This window comes from Chaetodon trifascialis, chromosome 2 (genome assembly GCF_039877785.1).
Source record: "Chaetodon trifascialis isolate fChaTrf1 chromosome 2, fChaTrf1.hap1, whole genome shotgun sequence".
NCBI classification, from domain to species: Eukaryota; Metazoa; Chordata; class Actinopteri; order Chaetodontiformes; family Chaetodontidae; genus Chaetodon; species Chaetodon trifascialis.
Window position 1 is genome coordinate 17555586 of NC_092057.1, and position 19539 is coordinate 17575124.

General features: G+C 41.6%; 4 protein-coding genes and 1 non-coding gene across 8 annotated transcripts in view; 2 read left to right on the top strand and 3 right to left on the bottom strand.

Moving 5' to 3' along the window:
* Positions 1–2661, top strand: part of LOC139337488 (nucleosome-remodeling factor subunit BPTF-like) — a 43943-nt gene extending 41282 nt beyond the window's left edge. For all 4 annotated transcript variants that reach the window (XM_070972088.1, XM_070972096.1, XM_070972104.1 and 1 more), the window contains one exon: positions 364–2661. In XM_070972088.1, the coding sequence (XP_070828189.1) occupies positions 364–400 (37 nt within the window). In that variant the 3' untranslated portion in view covers positions 401–2661. The remainder of the gene's footprint in view (positions 1–363) is intronic.
* Positions 1–19539, bottom strand: part of LOC139337564 (histone H2AX-like) — a 238104-nt gene that overhangs the window by 73192 nt on the left and 145373 nt on the right. The window lies entirely within an intron of this gene.
* LOC139347089 (UPF0450 protein C17orf58 homolog) lies at positions 7242–11282 on the bottom strand. Its single transcript, XM_070986553.1, has 5 exons — positions 11183–11282; positions 9716–10384; positions 8648–8734; positions 8165–8356; positions 7242–7975 (listed from the first exon to the last, which is right to left on the bottom strand). Exons 1-5 carry the CDS (start codon positions 11253–11255, stop codon positions 7788–7790), a joined length of 1209 nt encoding a protein of 402 aa, XP_070842654.1. The 5' UTR covers positions 11256–11282; the 3' UTR covers positions 7242–7787.
* On the bottom strand, positions 13042–13114 carry trnar-ccg (transfer RNA arginine (anticodon CCG)). Its single transcript has one exon. It is a non-coding gene; the product is annotated as a tRNA-Arg (tRNA).
* On the top strand, positions 13479–18644 carry LOC139348542 (importin subunit alpha-1-like). The gene is made up of 11 exons (XM_070988757.1): positions 13479–13493; positions 13815–13917; positions 14028–14168; positions 14706–14794; positions 14989–15257; positions 15431–15525; positions 15953–16216; positions 16444–16677; positions 17133–17315; positions 17575–17724; positions 18391–18644. Exons 2-11 carry the CDS (start codon positions 13834–13836, stop codon positions 18475–18477), a joined length of 1596 nt encoding a protein of 531 aa, XP_070844858.1. The 5' UTR covers positions 13479–13493; positions 13815–13833; the 3' UTR covers positions 18478–18644.

Sequence of the window (19539 nt, forward strand, 5' to 3'; positions counted from 1 at the left end):
AATGGTAGGATCTGTAAAGATAGATTGGAGAAAAATGTAGTTTAGCTTTCCTCTTCTAAACATGGTGAGCTCGACGGTCTCCAGTTAAAAAAATTAAATAAAATAAAAAAATTAATCATTGTATATACATTGTTGCGCCGACATACACTTCAGTAACCTTTCACCAACATGGCTGCTTGGTCTCTGTCAAAGTGTCTGACCCACTGGCATCCAATCCATGTTTTTTTTTTTGTTTTTTTGTTTTTTTTTTTTGTATTTCCTCTAGTGCATATTTTTGTCATATTGTAAAGCTTTTAATAAAAAAGGAGACAACAACAAGTTTTCCAACTGCTTTCTTCCTCCTCTCTTTGCCCGTCCCTGTAGGTCTCATAACAACAAACTACAATCAGCAGCCTCTTAGCTCCCTCCTAAAATCAAAAAGACAGGCCTTGTGGTTCCTCTGAATGATTAAGCCCCATGGTCCCAAGTCAGGCTCAGCTCGCCCAACACCACTGCAGCGCTAAAGGAAGAGACACCACCAAGAGACACTGGGAGACGTCCCACCTTTGGGCCGAGGGCAGGGGCAGCCATGGACTCTGTCTGCCAGCCTGTTTCATCTCAACTCGCCGATCCTACCAGTGCGTCCCATCCATGAGAAGAAAGCTCCAGATGGGAAACGCGGAGGAAGTTGATAAGTTGGCTGGTTGCATGTTCAGTGGCAGTCTGATGTCATGGCAGCAGCAGACTCTTAAAGAGTTGTGTCCATTCTGTAGCCGATCGCCATTTCTGTTCATCCTGCAAGTGTCAGCTTTGATCTTCCCACCGAGAGGTACGACTCATTTCATCCTGTCACATTTTACACAGACACAAACATCCCATTAACCCCTGCCTCACGTGGAAAGGTCAAAATGAAAACTGAGACACTGAATGCTTCACATGTGACTTAATGCAGAAGCTGCAGGCATCACATCCGCGGACATTAACCTGGAGTTCATTCTTCTCAGATTTAACGACTGTATGTTTGGAAGCAGCATTTTATTGGTGCTGTAGGAAAAAAAAAAAAAAAAAAAGCCGATTTTCTGATCACTTTCCAGCTTTCACACTCATCTCCACCGCACCCAGTTGTGTTGACTAGACCCTCAGGTGTGTAGCCCTGCATGACGCATGAGCTGGCTTCACAAAACCCACACATCACACTCGGCTGTCCATCAGTGGTACATTTCACAGTACATTCCCTGTTGTAGTAGCCCCATGCTGAGATGCTCCATTTATAACAGAGGCGAGATTTCTGAACAAGTAGTCAAGGAGATGAGTTTTCTGTCAGATTAACTTCACCACATACGGGCGGAGACAGCACTCGTTCGAGTAACTCAAGGGGTCTTCATTTTGTCTGGGGTCTGTGTTACTTTGGTGACGGTTTCCAGAGGGAAACAGGCTGTCCCACCCACCACATCCTACCCCTCTTCTGACCTTTTTCCATGTTGTGCTGTGAAGAATGTTAACCAGCTCTGTGGTCCTTTAAAGTTGACCTTCTGAAGGACAAAAGGTCAAGAAGGAAACAAGACTGTTAGGCTTTCAGGAGAGGTGAAATGTATTGAAGGCTTATTTAACCCATATGTACTGTACCTCCCTCCATGCACACACTGTCTACTCAAAGCTCTCGTTTCTGTCAATGGCTGAGTCTCTAAGTCTCTCTCCTCTTATCTATCGGCCACTTCTTCCAGCATATTTCATTGAAGTTGACAGGTTGGCTCACATATGTCTCTCAACTCGCCCTCAAAGCATGGTTAAGTAATTGGATAATGGACTTTTCCACTCAGCAACAACTCAGTTATGTTGCGGTCTGCGGCAGCATGTCTGGGAGTTAACTTTGAGTGGGGACTGGGGAGTCTTTGTACAGTGGGGTTTGTATGAAAATTTTATAGCAGCATTTTTAGCGTATTTGGGAACATTTTTGTAATCTGTGATTATCAGTTTTGTAGGAGGGAATCTGTCATAAGACAGTTAAAGTTGTCTTTAAGTTGTTGAAAAGTGTTGAAAATTAAGAAAATTTCTCAGTTTTAATCATATGATTTTGTTCGTTTCGTTGTTTTTGTGTGTATAAGCAGAGTTGAGAGATATTGTAGCTTCTGTCTTCTTTCCTGTATTTGTGTGACTTTCACACAAATGTCTGTCATTTTGTAATCTGACGATGATGTGTTTCATCCACTGTTTGTAATCTCAATTGTATATTATGGCTGTCCAAATATGTAGAGATAAAAGATTTTTAGAGCAGTAGAAACTTTTATTTTTCACTCTATGAACCAGCAACTAAGCCCACCCGTCTATTTTTTCTCTTTCATTGGAGGTGAACTCTACATTTAGGTGCCCTTTATATTAAAAGTGCTGCATATTGTGAGCATAAAATTTTTGGATGGGGGTAGTTGACTCTTGTTAAGAGTTGTTCTTTTTTTTGTAAGAAACCAACCAGTTCAGCATAACTTCTATATGGACATTGCATCTCTTGTATTATTTATTCATATCAATGAAAAGTTCTCAGTTTTTTGAGTAATGTTGAAGAAACGTAACTGCAGATAAAAAGTACTCTATGTTTTTAACAGATTGTGGCAACTCCGAAGAGATTCTCTTTTCTACTTGATAGGACATTTCATCCTAGGTAATAAAGTAATGTTTTTGACACCAGTTTTCAAAAGAGTTGTGTTTTCTTTCTTGTCACAGGCACACAGGAGAGCAGTTCATCTTAACTCATCATATGTGGCTCTCCAGGCTTTGTCACTCTGCACTGAACTAATATTCCGCTCTTACACATTTCATGCATTAGAAATAAATAAATGATAAGAAATCAAGATCGATGTCACTTACGGACATCAGTTGGTCCAAAGCTCAGCAGCAGCATCTCAGATCACTCGTAAATGGGATTAAAATACACACAGAGACCCTCCATGGCTGGATGCGGCGGAAATGATGTCTAATAGTATCATAATTTCGTTGGAGGAAAATATCTGTCATTTGTTTCATAGAGTTTTGGTAGTTATGTAAATTAGAGAAATGTGATTTATTAATTAATTTGATTTAGGGCTTAAGGGCCTAACTGTGAACTGCAACATTCCTGATTTAAGTCCTGCTGTGACTCTTGTTGCATCTCTGTCAACTCTGCTGCTGTCATTAATGAAAGACCAAATATTTTCCCAAAATGCTCAAGAAAATGATTTATTATCTGCCAAAAGGGAAGCACAGACAAGGCAAACCTTGGGACCCGACACAGTACAGACTTAATGGCTTCCTGCTAACTTCTCCTTTTGACATTGCTACTGTTTATCATTTCACATGTAATAAATGTGTTGAAGACTGTTTAAGATTAGGGAAAATGCATCACTTTTTCCTTTTTATTGTAACATTTAGATATGCTAGCAGCCTGGCTCTGGGGCTGACAGTGTTGGTCTGTCAGTGGGTTGGTCCACCACTTTGCTCCAGACTGAAATATCTCAACATCTATTTGATGGATTGACATGAAATTTTGCACAAACATTAAATTCCCGGAGGATGATGATCATGACTTTGGTGATCCTCTGACTTTTCCTCTTGTGTAAGCATGAGGTTCACATTTGTGGTTTTGAGTGAAGAGTCCCAACAACTGTTGGATGGATTGCCGTGAAATTTTTCAACACACATTCAAGCCTCAAGATAAACTGTAATCACTTCGGTTATACTTTGGTTTATGACCAAATACCTGCAAAACTACTGACATTCCCTCAGTCCCAGCTCAGCTTTGTGTTTAGTGCTAATCAGCCAATGATAGCATCAACATACTAAACTAAGATGGTGAATATGGTACGAACATCATACCTGCTTAACATCAGCGTGTTGGCACCTTTCGCATGCTGACTTTAGCATTTAGTTCTGCAAGCATGGCTGTAGAGTCTTTGTCTTGTTGAGACCTAAACTGGGTCAAATACCAGGAAATAACTTCTTAGCTTTCTTCGTAATGAGACAGCTGTTTGTCCTCGAGCAATGTCTCAAGACATAATTTGGCCTTATAGCTGAAAAGTTGCAGAATTTGTGAAAACTTTCACTTGTGAAAACATACGTTTACCTGTGTCATGTGGACAGAACTGCCAAAATCTTAGGTTCTTAAAAGCAATGGAACATATGAAAACAATTCAGTCATTTACTGGAACTGCTGTCTGTTCTACTGTTCTAATATAATACATACATACTACATATCAAACTTCATTTTATGTTTGCAAATGAAAATGAGCATTACCACAGTTTCTTTTTTTCAAAGCATGTATTACTGTCTAGAAAAATTGCATATTTACATATTGTGCATGTTTTCTTGACCTGATGGCAGGCAGAGATGGAGGTAGTGGTCCTGACAGCTGTCAGTCATGTTTTGAGTGCTTCTTCTTTTTTTGTCCTGTCCTGTCCTCCCCAAATCTCTCCCATTTCACAACTCTACATTTCAACAGAGATATCCAGTCATTTTACATTCAATGTAACATCATTCACATAAATAAACGAAATTTTATGAAAGACAAAGTCTGCTCAAAACAAAACAATATGATAAAATAGCGAATGGCCAAAACATCCATTCTCCTACACTACACTTTGTAAGTGAAGCTCCCTTTAACAATGGAAATAACTTTTTACAGAGTAAAACTTTAATAATGAACAGTCATTTTTGTCAAAGTTCATGACTATTGATACACAAATCAAATTTTACATAAGCAGCATTTAGCCAAGATGGTCACATTTAAGCACTGAAATAAATGCACTTACCCATCGTCAAATAGATATTTCAGCTCCGTAAAGCAGATCCATTTTTCAAGTCTCTCTGATGTTGAATGAATACAAACTGCATTGTCTGGTGATGGTTAGGTCCTTCATGATTTCCTGAGCATCCATTGGTCAGTTTCACATAAAATGCAGTTGGACACACAGATCCACCTATTAGGCACAGTGAGAGGCAGATTGTGCTCTCGTCTCTGTGCCGCGTCGCCATGAGTCAAGTACGAACTCCTGAGGATAAGGACATGGTAGTGGAGAGTCTACAGATTCTGGCAACATTTTACCAAATTTCTGTGCTTTATTATTAGAAAGATATTCATAGAAACACAGCAAGAAGGATCCCCATTAGAATCATATGAGTGAGCTTCTCTGAACAAATACATTAAACAATGTGCCTACTTGGTGTATTTTATTTGTGCTCAATCAAGTGTCAACAAATTCACTTCTTGCTAACAAAGAGACTGGGAGGAACAGCAGAGGCCCGCAGCTCATTTTTGCCCAGGGCCACTTATTAAATGAATCCGGCCCTACACACCAAGTTCAACCCTCAGTTTAACCCCATGCCCAGTACCTGGAGCTTTAAGTGAAAAGTACTTGGGAGCACTGCAGGACAAGGTCATGATCCCTAACATGCTCACACATCTCTTCCTGTGATCAAATTACCAAGACGACACATGAAAACCACTTCCAAGGTTGACCTTTCACTCTTCTCTCACACCCTTCTCCCCCACCTCCCTCTCTAAACTCCCCACTCAAACCGCTAAATGAATCCAGAGGCTTGCATGGACGCTGAGAACACCACAGATGACCACAAGCCCTGAGTGGTTTCAATCCACCACCCTTGCCTCTTTCTCTCACTCCCCTCTTGTGGCTTGGGGACTATCACACAGGAAGCAACTAAGAGATATTACCACCCCGCCCCCCACCTCCACTCACCCTTTCTCTCCCCTTTAACTCCCCCTCCTCCTCCTTTACATCCTCTGCAATGAGGAATGTCCTCCTGCTGTGATAGTAGCCAAGATGTGGAGCAGGCTCCTGCTTCCTGCCCGCCTGCATCTGTTCCCTCCAGCGCTGATCCCAGATAGAGGCTTCCTCGAGCCTGGGAACTGACCAGCCCAGCTGACAGACAGACAGAGGGGCAGAAAAGAGGCTTAGCCCCGCCTGCATTAGCATCCAAGTTCCCAAGTCAGTCTCTCTTGCCAGAGGCCAGACAGAGACCGTGGTTGTTAAACTCTAATAAGAGTGTCTTACTTTGGGGGCCCCTTCTCATGCAATCACTGGGAATGATAATGACGATCAATGTTTCAGTCAGTGGGCAGATGTATGTGATAGCGTGAGTGGAGTGGAGACAAATAATTTCCTCACGGGGTCGTTAAGTACAAAACAAATACACATTTTTATTGGATTCGTGTATAGTAAAGCAATGTAAGCGTTCAGTGCAAATCTTTTCCCTTTCAGAAGAAGCATGAGCTCAGGGTCGTACTACAATCAAGCCTTGGATTTCTGATTAAATAAGAAGCTATCCCTTTAGAGAGACAGATGCAACACCCCCTCTCCTGCTTCAATCGCCTCCCTGTGTCATTTTACATAACCTTCTTTATTTCTCCTCCACCTCGCCCCCACCCCCTTCCCTCTCTGATCCTGCTTAAATACTTCAAATACTCCTTTCTGAGCAGCGGCCTTGCCAGAGGAGTATGTGTTTATGTGTACGCAAGAAAGCGCCTTCCGAAAGAGGACGCTGTGATGGAGGTACTTTTCCAAGTCATGTGTCCAGGTGTGGAGAGGATCAGATTCCTGCGATTAAATTTATGGCTTAGTCTCTACAACAACACACCCCCTCCTCATTCAGCAAGACGCCGTTTGATGTCCCAGTCTACTCAGGCAGATATTTCATTGGGGACACATAATTAAAGTTAAAAAAAATAAGCTCTTATGACAAGCAAAGGTCCTGTGCTCTCTCTCTTGCTCCCATTTTTCACGTTCCTCCTCCACTGTGGATTGCTGCTGCTTTATCAAACCCTTCATTCCCTCCCTTTGGTCCTTGTAACAATAATAGTGCGTTTCCTGCTTACCAATAACAACCACAGTGACAACATGCACAGGGTTGGGTGTTACAAGACAATACTATTCAGTGCAATATAACATTTTGCATTCACATCAATTTAGAAGCATCACCAATGCACAAATGGATACAATTTAATACAACATAATTTAAAGGATCAATTTATGAAATGAGATCCAAGGTTACTACATTTCCTGAATGCACTAAGAAAGTGGCCAAATTTTGAAAAGTTTGTATGAAAAATGCTTTTCTCTTCAATGTTGTGTAAAAGTGCTGTTTTGGATCTTGTATTGAATTGTTAAAGGAAGCATGCTTTGAATTGACAGCATTAAACCAACCGATCTTATCTGTATTATAGGATTTTGTTGGGAATAAAGAGGCTGGATCTGACAATGTTTCTTTCTCTGCACAAATAGTGGCTTGTCAAACACACAGTAATAAGACAGAAAAATGCCCATGTGAACACTGATGATACGCCCATTCTAGAAGCTAACTGTATGCTAAGTGGACAGAAGTGTGCTTCAGATGAGCTAAATTTCCTTTTAAAGGTGAGCCAATATTATACCTTTTCAATTTATGGACTTCATGAGCCAGCCATGAATGAATGAGGAGTTTGAGTGGAGTTGCTATTCATAATATAATATAATAATAGAGGGCTGATGGGACACCCTTCTCTGATGCCCCAAACACTGCAAAATGATCATGGAAAACCCATTTAATTGAAGCTGCTTGTGTTTTCTATCAAAGAGACCACAAGTCAGTACGCCAGGAACCTTACAGATGAGTTAAAAAGATGACCCAGGATTATGATACATCACAGCAGTCCATACGAACAGAAATCCATGCTTTCCACAACATGTCTTCGGTCTTGCACAATACTGAGGGGTTAGTATGATCAGTTCAGGTAAGCTGCAATGTCCCTTCCCCTGCAGCAGGGGGCGATAGTCTAATCTTGGATTCACCTACACCTGGAGCGGGTGGCCTCCAGGGCTTTCTGGTGCCTCCGTTTGTTGAACCGCTTTACGTAGTTGTTGCTTCGCAGAAGCCCGTCTCCGGGCTTCAGTTTACCCCCCAGTAGGTTCAGGAGGTCACTGGGAAGATGGCGCCTCCGGTGGTAGATCTGGCCCATTACTATGTATCTGGTCCCTTGGGAACACAAAGGGGGTGTGTTGAAGTGATCTGGGTATCATTTTTTAATTTATTCGTTAATAAACCACTCAATAACTTCCAACACAGTGATCGTTAATAGGTATTGTTAATAGATGCACTTCCTCAGCCTTGAATTTTTCTCATTCAGATCTTTATGAGGCTTTCAAGCGACCCTGGTACACTTACCTAGCTTGATGTCGGGGCAGGGCTTGCTGCACCTGTAGGTGTCCAGGACCAGAAGGCGAACTTTGAAGAAAAAGCTGTCTGGAGTCACATAGAGACGGCTCATCTTGTAGAAGCCGTCACTGCTCACCATCAGTGTAATCAGACGTATTCCTTTACGCAGCACCTCGATGTCGTGAACTATCCCATTGATAGCTGTTTAGGGGACGTGGCAAACATATGTGAAAGTATTTAAAAGTACAATGTAAATTTTAGAAGAATAAAGAAATTGTTTGACATTGACAACACGTATTTGCTTTCTTGCCCAGAAAAATCAAAATGTTCAGGGATGTTAATTATTTGACAAAAATCACCCATGTTCACCAACCAATACCATAAAAATGCCTGAAAATAACCAGCTCACCAAAACATTCACTTTACGCTGATTGCATTTTACTTTTGTTTGTCTTCCTTTGATGAACTCTTCATCTCTCAGTGGATACATACCAAACTCACTGTAGCAGTAATACTCTCTCTCCTCCTTCTCCTTCCTGCATTCGCTCATGCAGAAGGCATCATGTGTGAAGTCGGACTCTGCAGAGAGGAAGATGAGCAGGATGGAGGGATGAGAAGAAAAAGTGACTGTCTGCCATGCCCCATACGGAGCCAGACCCTCATTCCAGCATCATTAGACAAGGACAAGGTTGTCATTACAGAACCCAGGCGTCGCATTCCTCTGCATGGGACGGGAGGAGGTGGTATGTGTGATGGATGTGATCACATGCCTGCAACATTTTCTCTCTGAATTCCAATGTCAGAACCTTCTCTCTTGACGTTTTGCGTCAGTTTCATTCCAGTCTTTTACTCCCAAAAGACTGCACACAAAGGGAGATGCTGATTTGAGGGAAGTGGTTGTAATTAGTGGCAGTGGGTGTTCACTATCAGTGGAAGGGTAAAAACCATCACTGTCATTTTCTTTCTCTGTGCGAACTCTATGACCTCGGTGTGTTAGTGATTATGATACTACTGTATGACTGACTTAATTACACATAAGTAAAAACAAATCTATGTATTTTTAGGTATTTCATGGGGTATTTTTCAGCAGACAGTGGACAGCAAAAATGGAGATGAGGAATGAGATGCAATAAAGGTTCCCAGTTGGACTTTGCAGTTACATTGTCGACATGTTCATTCCGTAGGCCAGCAGGATGCACCAACAAATTTGTCTTTTTGGGGGGTAAAATACTCTTTGGCCCCTTCTGTGATCAAATCAAATTTTTGCAGCAAATACGCACATTAGTAAAAGTAACAAACACAAAAATCTTGTATTTGGTTTGAATAATTTGTCGCTAATCATATTTTAAAGCTCAGACTGCACAGATTGTTTGACCTACTGGTGATAAATACTGTGACATTAAGTGTCAAAGATTTTCTCAGATTGCTAAACTCCTACATAATTTCAATCTCTTGAAATATGCAATTGCAGATATTAGTTTAAAGCATTATACAGCTCAAACTCAGTAAAGTAGCCTAACAACTCTCGCCAAGGTCAAGATACAACAAATCCGCTCATACCTCGTCTCAGGATGTCAAATTGGTAAAGCAGGCTGGACGAGCGCCGGTTGAAGACCACAGGCGGGCGGCTGTTGTTCCGGCTCACTGCACCAATGCTAGACTGGTAGAGACTAGACTTGCCTGGCCGGTTCTCCTCTGGGTCCAGTCTACGGTTGGAGGGATCCCTGCGTGGGGAAGGAGCTGGTTGGTGTGGCTGAGCCTGAGGCTGTGAGTGGGGTGGACCCCTGGGTTTGGAGTTGGGGTGTCCATCTGGTTCACTCTGCTGAGGAGGACTGACGTTGGACTGGGGGTCCTGGTTGGTTTTCTGCACACTGCGGTTGTTGGCGGCTGCAGCAGCTGTGGCTCCTGTCAGTGGGGTTTTGGGAAGCAGACCAGCAACTTCTCCTCTGGTTTTCTCACTGTTGTGCTCCACCAGACGGTCATTCTTGTGGCCCTTTTTGCTCTTGTTGTGGGGACTGTGGTGGCGAAGAATGGGGGCCAGGTCACTGTGCTTTGGCCAGACTGCGGAGGGTAGAGGATGGAGGTTGAATTTGGCCTCACTGGTCTTGCCGCTCTTCTCGAGAAGTTCGTTGATGGGCAGGGATGGCTCTTTAACCACTAGCCGACTCTGGTTGCTTGGACCTGGATCCACAAAGCTGGTTTGACCCTTTTCTATAAGGGTGTACAGTTCTGGGTTGACACAAACATAAAATTAAGTCAGACATTTGCTTCATCTAGTTATGTTATATTATCAATCAATTATCAATTATCAAAGTTCCTCTGCTTCTACAATAAGCTATAACAATGGATCATTTAATTTACATGATAACTGTGGATGTGTAACTTTCTTTGCTTTAAGTCATAAACTCTGACAAATGTTTGTGTTGATACTTCAGTTGGAGGTTTATCAGTAACTTATTTCATTAGAACGTGACACTTGATTCTACAGTATGACACTCATTGACCTGAGCGTGCTGAGGAAATGTCTTGCTAGAAAAGAATCTACAGCCAAAATATTATTTTTTAAAATTAACCAAAGTCATAAAAGTGCCTAATCCATCAAAGATAGAAATTACGTCAACTGTTACTTACTTAGCATTTTATCTAAATCATATTATATAATTGTTTGGGGATTCAATATTTCCCTGTGGGAACGATGCAGATAAAATGACCTCAGATAAGTGTATCTGAAGGTTTTTTTGTTTTTTTGTTTGTTTGTTTGTTTTTTTAATATATATTTTTCACAAATAATAGAATGAGACTGATGGATATCCAAAGCTACAGACCCCTGTGTCAAACAGCAAATAAACCACAACAGAGCATGTTGTTGTAATATTATACTTTTAGAATTAATAGATCTAACTGAAAAAGGCAACATGCAAAACAAATGAGGGAGCATGTAAGAAAATCAGCTTTTCTCCAACACATAAAAATGTACAAAGCTACTAATCTGTATGATTCTGAGCGATACAGAATGTTTAGACTCACCATTGACAACATGCTCCTCTGTCTTGTAAAGAGGAAGCTCGAGAAACAGGAGAAACAGAATAATCCTTGTCATCCTGGATGTTCAGTATGGACACACGTTAAGGTCTGCTACAGAGCTTGGATCCCTGGGATTTTTATATGGGCTGCTCAGGAATGAGATGGGATGGGGTGGAAAAGGAGGAGGTGGGACGTCCCTAACACAGAAATAAACACTTTGACAGGACACTCCTTTCATTCATGAGTGGATTCAAAAAGACTTCTGTTGTTGTTTGGAATATCAGAGGGAAAAAGCTGCTCTGTGTAGATATTCTCTGTTCTTTGCAAAAAAGGATTTTAGAACTAGAGTTAGATTTTTCTTCTGGTATCTGGTGTCCAATATAATGTTCAACATGTCCTGTATTGATGGATTATTTGATTGTTTTTTTTATTATTATTATTTATTATCTTATTTTTCTTTATTTTATTTAGTTTTTAGTTTTTTATTTTGGACATTAGACAATTTGGTTAACAATAGAAAGTAAACTCTACTACTAGAGCATTTGCGAGCAGCAGTTTGCCTTAATGCCAGGTGGAGGTGACAGTTGACCTGAATGTATTCAGAAACATGAGTGCCCTCTGGTGGTCATATTGGGGAACTGCAGCACATCATTAAATTTGTCAAGCCGTATCCGGTGAGGTCATTGTTTGTCTCCTTTTCCCTGCTGTTCCATGTTTTACACATCAGTCAATATAGTAGTATATCATCAACTGGCATTTATAAATGGTTTGCAAACAGCAGTCGGCGTTCGTCATTGCTTCATGTGCCTGCACGCTGTGACTGGCAGAGGGTGTTTTCCAATTAGTGAACCAGTCTGAACCAAGCAGTAGCTGCTGATGTTGATAAATGAAGCCAATGAGCAAGTGCCAAAAACTGCAGTTCTTCACACGATCACCTGCAGCTGGCTCCAACAGCGAGTCAATCCCCATAGAACCCCATTTCAAAATGCCAACATAACAGCAGAAAAGTTTACTGCCTGCCCTCTGTGGCTAATTTACCTGTTCATGACAACTGTATGTGGAAATAAAACCTTTTTCACATCATAGTAGGTTATGGAATGGATTTTCCATCAAGCTTTTTGAATGCAATGTTTCAAAATAAAAACACCTTGATGAGAAACACGGCTACTGTCAGGTCCAGCATCACCCCAGCCTATCATCAAGACAAGCTTGAATTATTTGAACTCTTAAGTGTTGGAGAGTCTTGAGGGACCACCAACAACATGTGAGTTGAGGGTCTTGTGACAAACATCTGAGCTGGTGGTTTTACACAATACATAGTGGTCGCCGGTCTTGGCAGGATAATCTGGGTTTATTTAATTGTGATCTGGTGGTTACAGCAGATCATAATAATAATAATAATAATAATAATAATAATGATAATGATAATGATTACATTGGTCAAACCAGAATCAATGCAGAAATTATGGCAAACTCACACTTCTAGTAAATATAGAGCTACAATTAAAAGCTTTATACAGGGAACTTTATACACATACAGGGCATGCAATCACATTTCAAACAGTGTTGCACTGAATAATATCTGCTGCTGGTTTGTCTTGCTTGCTAAATAAGTTGTTTCATGCTGGAGTTAAACTGTGACTTATTCAAACTTTGTTGGCATTAATAGTTGAGGACTGGATCATAATGACCCCATACTACTTGGGTTTGGCCTGGCTACCACCGACTTAATTGCTGGTCACATTCAGTGGTCTTTTGACACTACGGACCACTTACTGACTTCGCTGCTTAGCAGATTATCCCTACATTCCATCGTTTAAATCACTGCAAGTCACATCAAGTCCTTAAAAGGAAGCTAAAGACGACCCAGATGGGACTCGAACCCACAATCCCCAGCTCCGGAGGCTGATGCCTTATCCATTAGGCCACTGGGTCATTACGTAGTTACCTCTGAAAAATAACCTTTATATATAATAAAAGGAGAGCGAAAGTGAGCTTTCGGGCTGATACTTCACTACCGAATATAGTGTTACACAGTGTTAAATGGAGAAAATCTCCGCCAGGGTACCATAGGTATTTCAGACATGGTCGCAATTGTCTTCTATGGAGCTTCAGTCGGTCCACAAAGATGTGGCAGTTTTATCTCGCGATACTGACAGTGGTTGCCTTTGACAACGGCCTTGTTGACTGAAGCGTTTTTGGCAACGGGGCAGCGCTTGTATGCGACTTGACCAATCAGAAGTCAGCGAAACTGGGCGGTATGTGCATGACGTCACATGTATTGAAAAAAAAAAAAAAATACAAGCGAGCAAGGGTAAGTATGTCGCACATTCTCTGTCGCCAAATGTGTATTTTCAACAGATTTGACGTTACTTGAATTGTTTAAGTTTTTGCCTTTACTACGAGTGTATAATCTATGATTCCCAGCGGGTTTTGGGGTGTTGGTTTACCAGACATGCTCAGTGTGCGATGGGCCACATGGTGTTAGATAACCGGCTTGGCTTAAAAACGAGCGGTCAGTTCACCGCTAGCTAGCTAATTCGCTGTCTCCTAGCTAGCGAACGTGAAGTTAGAACGAAAGCAGCCGTTGATACGAGCGTTTAATCATTAACGTTAAATTGTCACCTTTCGACAGAAACTGTAACGTTGGTGGAATGGCTTGTCTTACTCAACGGTCAGGAATGGCAGACTGCGGAGATCGGCTCAACCAGTTCAAAAATAAAGGGAAAGATGCGAATGTAAGCTCTGTCAGTAACACGTAGCAATAAAACATGGCTTATATTGCATAGCTACTCGTAGCATACATTAGATTGTCTGATATTTTTTTTATTGGATTTGATTTTTCAAGGAGCAAAGGCGCAGGAGAGCGGAAGTCAACGTGGAGCTCCGAAAAGCAAAGAAAGACGATCAGATCCTCAAAAGGAGAAATGTCCAGAGCCTTATAGACGAGCCAACTTCTCCTCTCCACGTGAAAGATCCCAACACACAGGTAGACCGCGGCTGATGAGTTTTGGGTCAGCTCTACTGCCCCCTTTCACACACAGATGTTGGCTACTTGTTTTGGGCGGGCCCCGTAAACAGGACGCACCTGAAATAAACAGAACTGATTTAGTTGGCTACGAATGAGCTACAACAGCCCCTATGCCGAAACCTGACAACCCTAAGTGAAAACATCAAGTTCAGTTGAACTTTAAAAAGGGATCAGCCTGCATTGCTTGTTTCCAGTGGTGTGATGGTTTTACCACCTGATTTAAGAGCCACTGTAAATCTTAATTTGTTACCATCTTATGAATGCTTTAGACTTGGATCATGTACTTCATAGTCTCAACAACCACAAAATAGTAGGCCAAAACTGTGTAACTTTCTTCTTTTCCTTTACAGTTGATTTGCATTGTCCTGATCCTTTAGTTCTGACCTAAACATAGTCAAGGCATGTTCCAGGTATTGTCGAGGGTTATTTTTAACTGCTGTTTGACCCAGGTTTACTGGGCAGATAAGTAATCCTCTTTTGTTTCTGTTGCCACAGCCTCCTCATCACTGGTCTGTGGAGGAGATTGTAGGAGGTGTAAACAGCCAGAATCTAGATCATCAGCTGCAGGCCACACAGGCAGCGAGGTAAAATAATTTTTAAAAGAACTTGGCTTCAGAGTTTAGATGTGCTAATGTAATGTACTTGTTCCCATTCTTGTTACTGTGACACACAGTCCAGATGACCAAAGACATGGTGGACACAGTGTCCCCTGTGTTGCCAGTTGAAGTTACTTACCCTTACCCTTAACTCCCCAACCGTGTTTTTTCCTGATGTACAGGAGGCTCCTCTCCAGAGAAAAGTACCCACCCATTGACACCATTATTGCTGCTGGCCTGATCCAAAGGTTTGTTAGTTTTTTGGCATTGTCTGAATGCCCCCCCATCCAGTTTGAGGCAGCTTGGGCCCTGACAAACATCGCTTCAGGCACCTCTGACCAGACCAGTGCTGTAGTGGAAGGAGGGGCCATCCCATCCTTCATCAGTCTGGTGACATCACCCCACCCGCACATCAGCGAGCAGGCCATTTGGGCCTTGGGCAATATTGCAGGTATTGTAAACTGACAACACTCAAAATCTCTTTCCATTTTGGTCATTTGTTTTCTGTTCTATTCCTCCATTACTCCATACTGCGCTGTTTATTTATATATAGCTCTGATGGGAGAATTTGTTGTTGTTGCTGAAGGAAGATCACTGTAAATGTCTTGTCCCCAACAAATTTAGGTGACGGATCCGACTATAGAGACCTAGTGATCAAACACGGTGGTCTCCAGCCTCTCCTAGCTTTGCTGGCAGCTCCTGACCTGTCTGTGTTTCCGGTGAGTTTGATCAAACATTATTACACTGCTGGGTTTAAGGGACAGTTTTATTTTGCATGGCATGAAAGCCCCGCTAAGACATAATGTTTTCTTTCCAGATATCTACATCAACTCTGTCTAGGTGCAGTTGAGACAGACTGCTGTCCACACTTGGCATCAAGATGCCAAAACTTTTATGGTGTAGGCTCCTATTAGTAGGTTAGTTAGTAGCCTATTAGTCACTGAACTGATCCTGAGACCCTGAGGTTGTTTTGTTTGGAGAGGAATAATGTTGAAATTTGTTGAAAACAACTTATTCTGTCTCATTTTTAGAGAGGCCTTTAAATAATCTTCAGTCTTGTCAGTATCACAGTATATGTTACTGTAACTGTCATGTTATGATTTAGATTTTTTAAAATAACACTTGACTCTTAACCCACTGTACCAGTCTGGCTACCTGCGTAACGTCACCTGGACCCTGTCCAACCTGTGTCGGAACAAGAATCCAGCACCACCCTTGACAGCAGTACAGCAGCTCCTTCCAGCCCTGGTGCGCCTCCTACACCACGACGACAGAGAGGTTCTGGCTGACACCTGTTGGGCCGTGTCCTACCTGACCGATGGCTCCAATGAGAGGATAGAGGTGGTGGTGCAGGCTGGCCTGGTGCCCCGCCTAGTACAGCTGCTTGCCTGTGGGGAGCTCTCCATCGTGGTATGTGTTGTTGCTTGTTTAAATCAAAAGTTAATTGTATGTGTCACATTTAAACCAGCAGTTAGTGCACTGTCTACAATTCTCATGCTCAGTTAGTACAACATAAAGATTCAAAGGAGATCTTCACTGATTCTAAATGATCACTGTTATCTCTCATAGATATTATGCCTTAATAATGAATACTACAGATAATTCAGATTATTGACTTGCCCTCCTTCAATTCCCAGACTCCAGCCCTGCGGTCGCTTGGCAACATTGTGACTGGGACAGATGAGCAGACCCAGAGTGTGCTGAATGCAGGTGCCCTGGTGATGTTCACCAACCTGCTGCGACACCACAAGCCCAACATCCAGAAAGAGGCAGCCTGGACATTGTCCAATATCACTGCTGGCAAGGACACCCAGATCCAGGAGGTTATCGATGCAGGCCTGGTGCCGATCCTAGTGGAGGTCCTCCAACAGGTCAGAATGCAGGAGCATATATACATTATTGTACTGCTATTATTGCATATATACCAGTTGTATGACTATGCAGAGGATGTCTGCTGCACATACATATTTTACTGTTTAAAGCACAGAATCATAGAGTTGTCAAGTATATTGACATATTAGGTAATAAAATCATTTATACGTACTTATATATAGTGTTTGTACTTAAATGTCACTATTTACATCCAAGAGACTTACAAACCAGTCATTAAAATGGACCTTTCTGTAATAATATATACATATTAATATAACCCGACCAGTATAGTCACGTAGCTTTTTTCCAACTTGTCTCTGACCTGCTGTGTGAGGCACTAATTTGGGATGATTTGATTTTTATTCATGAGGGCTCATTTACTAAATCTTTAGTATCTCTACTATGTCTATATATGTTTCTCTGTCCTACAACATCAGATGTCTTTTCTATTCAGGGAGACTATAAGACCCAGAAGGAGGCAGTGTGGGCTGTCACCAATTATACCAGAGGTGGAACTGTGGCGCAAGTGGCCTACCTGGTCCATTGCAATGTGCTGGGCCCTCTGCTCAACCTGTTGACAGCCAAAGACAGCAAATTCATCATGGTCATCCTGGATGCAGTCTATCATATTTTACAGGTATACTTACACGGCCCAGTTGCTGTCTTTGCAATGGAGTTGCTCACAGCAAGTTTGTCTTCACAATGAAATCAAAATGCAGCAAATGACACTCTGTGCCATGTGTCAGACTCTTCTGCCAGCAGACATTTGTTTTAATCTCAGTCATATTAAAGATTGAATATCGCACATAGATTCTTGACAGTCACAGATTAAAACAGAGTGGTCGCAGGTTCATCTCTTGGTGTGGGAACTAATGATTTTTTTCCTTTTTCCGCAGATGGCATACAAAACTGGTGAGATTGAGAAACTGTGCCTAATGATTGAGGAGTTGGGTGGTTTGGAAAAGATTGAGGCTCTGCAGTCCCATGACAACGAAGCTGTCTACAAGTCCTCGTTCAACATCATAGATAAATTCTTCTCTGAAGAGGTGAGTGTTTCTGACTAGCTGCACAGAAATCACAGCTAGATTTGGATAGATCAGTCCAGTAGGTGAAAGTGGACTATCCAGAGGACTTTGAAGAGTGGCTGAGATTATGAAGACCATCATCAGCGCCAGTGTTGACAACACCTGTATATGAGTGCACCCTGAATTTTAAATTCTTGAATTTTCAAGGACTTGTTTGCAAGGACTTTGTGAAGGCCTGTCACTCAGTGTGACACTGGGTAGTTTGTTACAGTTGTGATACGACTTCCTTAAACAGTGCAAGCTCAGCACAAATATGGAGAGAATTACAAGACCGCCCAAAAAAAAAAGTACAACTACATTGTCGATCATAAGTTTCATTGGCCAGCAGTCTTGGCAGAGGCAGCAGGGTGGAAGAAATTACTTGTGTAATTACTCCTTGCTATTTACTGTTGGCAAAGAATAAATGTGAGGTGTGGTGCAACATACAGTAGTCTGAGCTTTATGTCTTTAAGATCAGACAACTGTCATACAGTGCTGATTTTAATGTTTAATAGTAGTTTTGCTTTTCCTGGTCAAATCACTGGCAGAAGGCTTTCAAAATAAAACAATTTTGCTTGCATGATCTGCCTTCAATGTGCCACTGTTATCATCAAATGCTTCTCTCCTCCTGTCCCTCTGGTCTTTCAGAATAACGATGAGTCTGCGGTTCCCGAAACCACTGCAGAGTGCTACACCTTCCAGATCCCTGAAGACCAACGCACTTTCAAGTTTTAATATTACCTGCTTGCTCTTTGTAACATCAAAAAGGACATTTTTTTTTTTTTTTTTTTTACCTTGTTCATATTTTTGTATTTTTCTAGACATTTTAACCTTGTGCATAACAGTACAAGGACAAAATATCCCTGTTTTAAAGAAATGTTTATAAATAAATAGCATTCATGAAAATGTTTCATTATTGGGGGTGCAGGCTATGAAGAGGGAAACTAGCTTGGTTTTCTTTGGTAAAGCATCTAGAGGAGGTGAGACGTTAAATAGGGAGTGAGAGGTGATTCTGAATCCATGTAGCCACTAGGTGACACTGTGCTTATATTCTAGACTTGTGAGCCTATATATTATAAGCGACCCTGTTGTGGCCACAGTACATTGTAAACAGTTTTATGAATGAAATCTGTGCTGCAGTGCATTCACTGTATATTACAGTCACTATATGGCCATGCTGGCTCAACAGGGTGCAGAGAGGGACAGAACGAGACACAGAGTCATTTTTCACGCTGTGGATCTGCAACAACAGTATCTACCCTCTAGAAAAAGTCTCACTATGGTTATTAGTTGAATATGGCAGACCTTAAGTATAAGATCGCCATATTATAATTTATGAGATGCGTGATTGCAACTTGATGTTTGGCCCCAAGTGGCCATATCGTGTACACGTTTCACGTTTGAAGATATGTATAAGAAAACTCTCTTTTATAATGGATAATTTAGCCCTCCAAACGCTTTGATGCTCATTTCTACAATTACCCTTGGCTGTTTCCACTGTTACCGATAAATATTAATCCAGCATAAATACTCACGATTGATGTGTTTAGATTAGAAACTGAAACCACTCAATTATGTTTAGACTAACCATTCATAGAAATTCTTTAACTCGTTCATGTCGGCATAAAGTGCACCAAGCTGCCCGGAATAAGGCTGGATAAAGATGATTTCAAATTCAAAATAAAATCACCGAATCGACTCTGATGAAATGCTCCAAAGGTCTGCACTCGTCGAGGGTTTGTCGCTTTGGCATCTTTAAAAGGGTAGTCTTTCATCGTTTAAGTTTAATAGTAACAC

Coding starts and splice junctions, on each gene's coding strand:
- LOC139347089 (XM_070986553.1), bottom strand. CDS start 11,255: ATGACAAGGATTATTCTGTTTCTCCTGTTTCTCGAGCTTCCTCTTTAC. Junction 10,385..11,182: donor AGAGGAGCATGTTGTCAATG/GTGAGTCTAAAC, acceptor GTGTCAACCCAG/AACTGTACACCCTTATAGAA. Junction 8,735..9,715: donor ATTTGACATCCTGAGACGAG/GTATGAGCGGAT, acceptor TCCTCTCTGCAG/AGTCCGACTTCACACATGAT.
- LOC139348542 (XM_070988757.1), top strand. CDS start 13,834: ATGGCTTGTCTTACTCAACGGTCAGGAATGGCAGACTGCGGAGATCGG. Junction 14,169..14,705: donor TGAAAGATCCCAACACACAG/GTAGACCGCGGC, acceptor CTGTTGCCACAG/CCTCCTCATCACTGGTCTGT. Junction 17,725..18,390: donor ATAAATTCTTCTCTGAAGAG/GTGAGTGTTTCT, acceptor CTGGTCTTTCAG/AATAACGATGAGTCTGCGGT.